The sequence below is a fragment of the Nyctereutes procyonoides genome, unplaced genomic scaffold (genome assembly GCF_905146905.1).
Source record: "Nyctereutes procyonoides isolate TBG_1078 unplaced genomic scaffold, NYPRO_anot_genome, whole genome shotgun sequence".
NCBI classification, from domain to species: Eukaryota; Metazoa; Chordata; class Mammalia; order Carnivora; family Canidae; genus Nyctereutes; species Nyctereutes procyonoides.
The window spans coordinates 83,060-85,220 of NW_026574984.1; the positions used below are offsets into that span (position 1 = coordinate 83,060).

At 43.5% G+C, this 2,161-nt stretch overlaps 1 protein-coding gene across 1 annotated transcript; it reads right to left on the bottom strand.

The window, feature by feature from the left end:
• Nucleotides 1–995: 995 nt before the first annotated feature.
• On the bottom strand, nt 996–1,922 carry LOC129511616 (olfactory receptor 4C6-like). Its single transcript, XM_055328493.1, has one exon. It carries the CDS (start codon nt 1,920–1,922, stop codon nt 996–998), a length of 927 nt encoding a protein of 308 aa, XP_055184468.1.
• Between the last annotated feature and the right edge of the window lie 239 nt (nt 1,923–2,161).

Genomic DNA, 2,161 nt, shown 5'->3' on the forward strand with positions numbered 1-2,161 from the left:
AATGATTATGCAAAAGTAATCATGCTTTTAATTATTTTTATAAAGAAAATAAAGAAGATCTTGCCATAGGGAATTTTGTAAAGAGTGAAGAAGTCTTTAAAAGAATCATGGGGGAAGCTCTCTGAGGTAAGGCCAGTCAATTTCTTTTCCAAGACAATAGATTATGAGGAAGCAACCAATTGAAGAAGATGGGACTTGCTTTCAGAAAGAGAGAAGCAAAAGCACTGAGGTGAGAAAGTCGCAAAGAGCTGTGGGGGCAGATGAAAATAGCCAACACCTGCTGATACACAGTAAGGGAGTAAGTGAGGTGCTCCAGATTGGGTGGGAGACTTAGAGGCAGTAGAAAGATCAATCAGGGAATTTTTCCACAATGCCAGCTGTTTCCAAAGGCAATGGGAAGCCAAGGAAGGGTATAAAGCACTAAAGTATTGTGATCCTTTAACAAGTCCATAATCCTTAAATCCTAAATCACAAAACAGGTTTACATATTTTTAAAGACTTATTTACTAATTTGAAAGGGAGAGAGAGAGAATATGCAAGGGTGAAAGGAAGAGGGGCAGAAGCAGAAGGTGAGAGACTCTCAAGCAGTCTCTCCCCTGAGCCTGAAGCCTGATGAGGGTCTTAATCCCAGGACACTGAGATTGTGATCTGAACCTAAATCAAGAGTCAGATGCTTAACAGACTGTATCACTTAGGTGCCCCAAACAGATATCCACTTTTAAAAGATTCTACTTATATATTTGAGAGAGAGAATGAGAACAAGCACGAACCCTTCTCCCCAGAGGGAAAAGGAGAGGGAGAATCACTGAGCAAGGACCTTGGGATCATGACCTGAGCAAAAGGCAGGTATTTAACTGACTGAGCCACCGAGGGGCCCCAACCAGGTTTATATTTTTCAAAAATCTCTCTGTTGTTAGTGGCGATGAATAGCTTATTTCTCTCACCTTTCAGAAAGAATCTCCCTTAATGGGAAACATGATGTCTTAGCATGACCATCACTTGCCAACAAAACTCCTTTGTTTCCCCAGTTTCCTCATGGCATTTTTCACCTCTGAATTCCTCAGGGTGTAGATCAAGGGATTTAACAAGGGTGTGATGATGGAATCAGACACAGCCATTGCCTTGTCAATGGGGTAGGTGGCCACAGGCCGCACGTACAGGAAAATGCATGGCACAAAGAACAAGACAACCACGGTGAGGTGGGAGCCACAGGTGGAGAGGGCTTTGCGCCGCCCTTCAGAGCTGCAAGACTTCAGAGAGCAGAGGATGACCACATAGGAGGCAATGAGAATAAGGAAGATGGTCATACACATCACCCCACTGTTGAGGATGACTAGGAGACCCAGGGTGTGGGTGTCCATGCAGGCCAGTTTCAACAAGGGAAACAAATCGCATATAAAATGATCAATGACATTGGGGCCACAGAAGGGTATTTGATACATGAAGAGAAGCTGTATTGCTGCATGGATAAATCCCCCCACCCAGGCCCCTCCCAGCAGCAGGCAGCACATCCGAGGGCTCATGATGGTGGAGTAGTGCAGGGGCTTACAGATGGCCACGTAGCGGTCATAGGCCATCACGATGAGAAGGATGATCCCCACACCACCAAAGAAATACTCTGCAAAGAGCTGCGCCATGCAACCTTCTAAGGAGATGACAGTGCTCTTGGAGAGGGAGTCCACAATCATCTTGGGGGCAATGACAGAAGAGTAGGTGACATCCAAAAGGGATACGAAAGTAAGGAAAAAATACATAGGTGATCTCAGACTCTGACTCGTGATCACAGTTACCACAATTAATAGGTTTCCCAAAACCGTGGACACATACATGATTAGAAACACAGCAGAGAGCATGTTCCGCAGCTCTGGGTTCTCGGTAATGCCCAAAAGAATGAATTCAGTCACATTTTTTGGATTCTCCATATATTAGGTGTTGATACGGGCTCCAGTGGAGATCTGAAAAACCTAAAAAAGCAACAAGTGATATTTAAGTAATGATTATTTGGCCTCATGTCTTCCAGGACCTCATAGACTGTGTTACTCATTTTTATTCATTTCTTCACCATTAAAGCATTTGGATCTTAATAATATATTAAATAAAGAGTTTAAAAGGTAGACACTTCATTAATGCTAGCTTCTCCCAGGACATTTCTCCTCTTTCT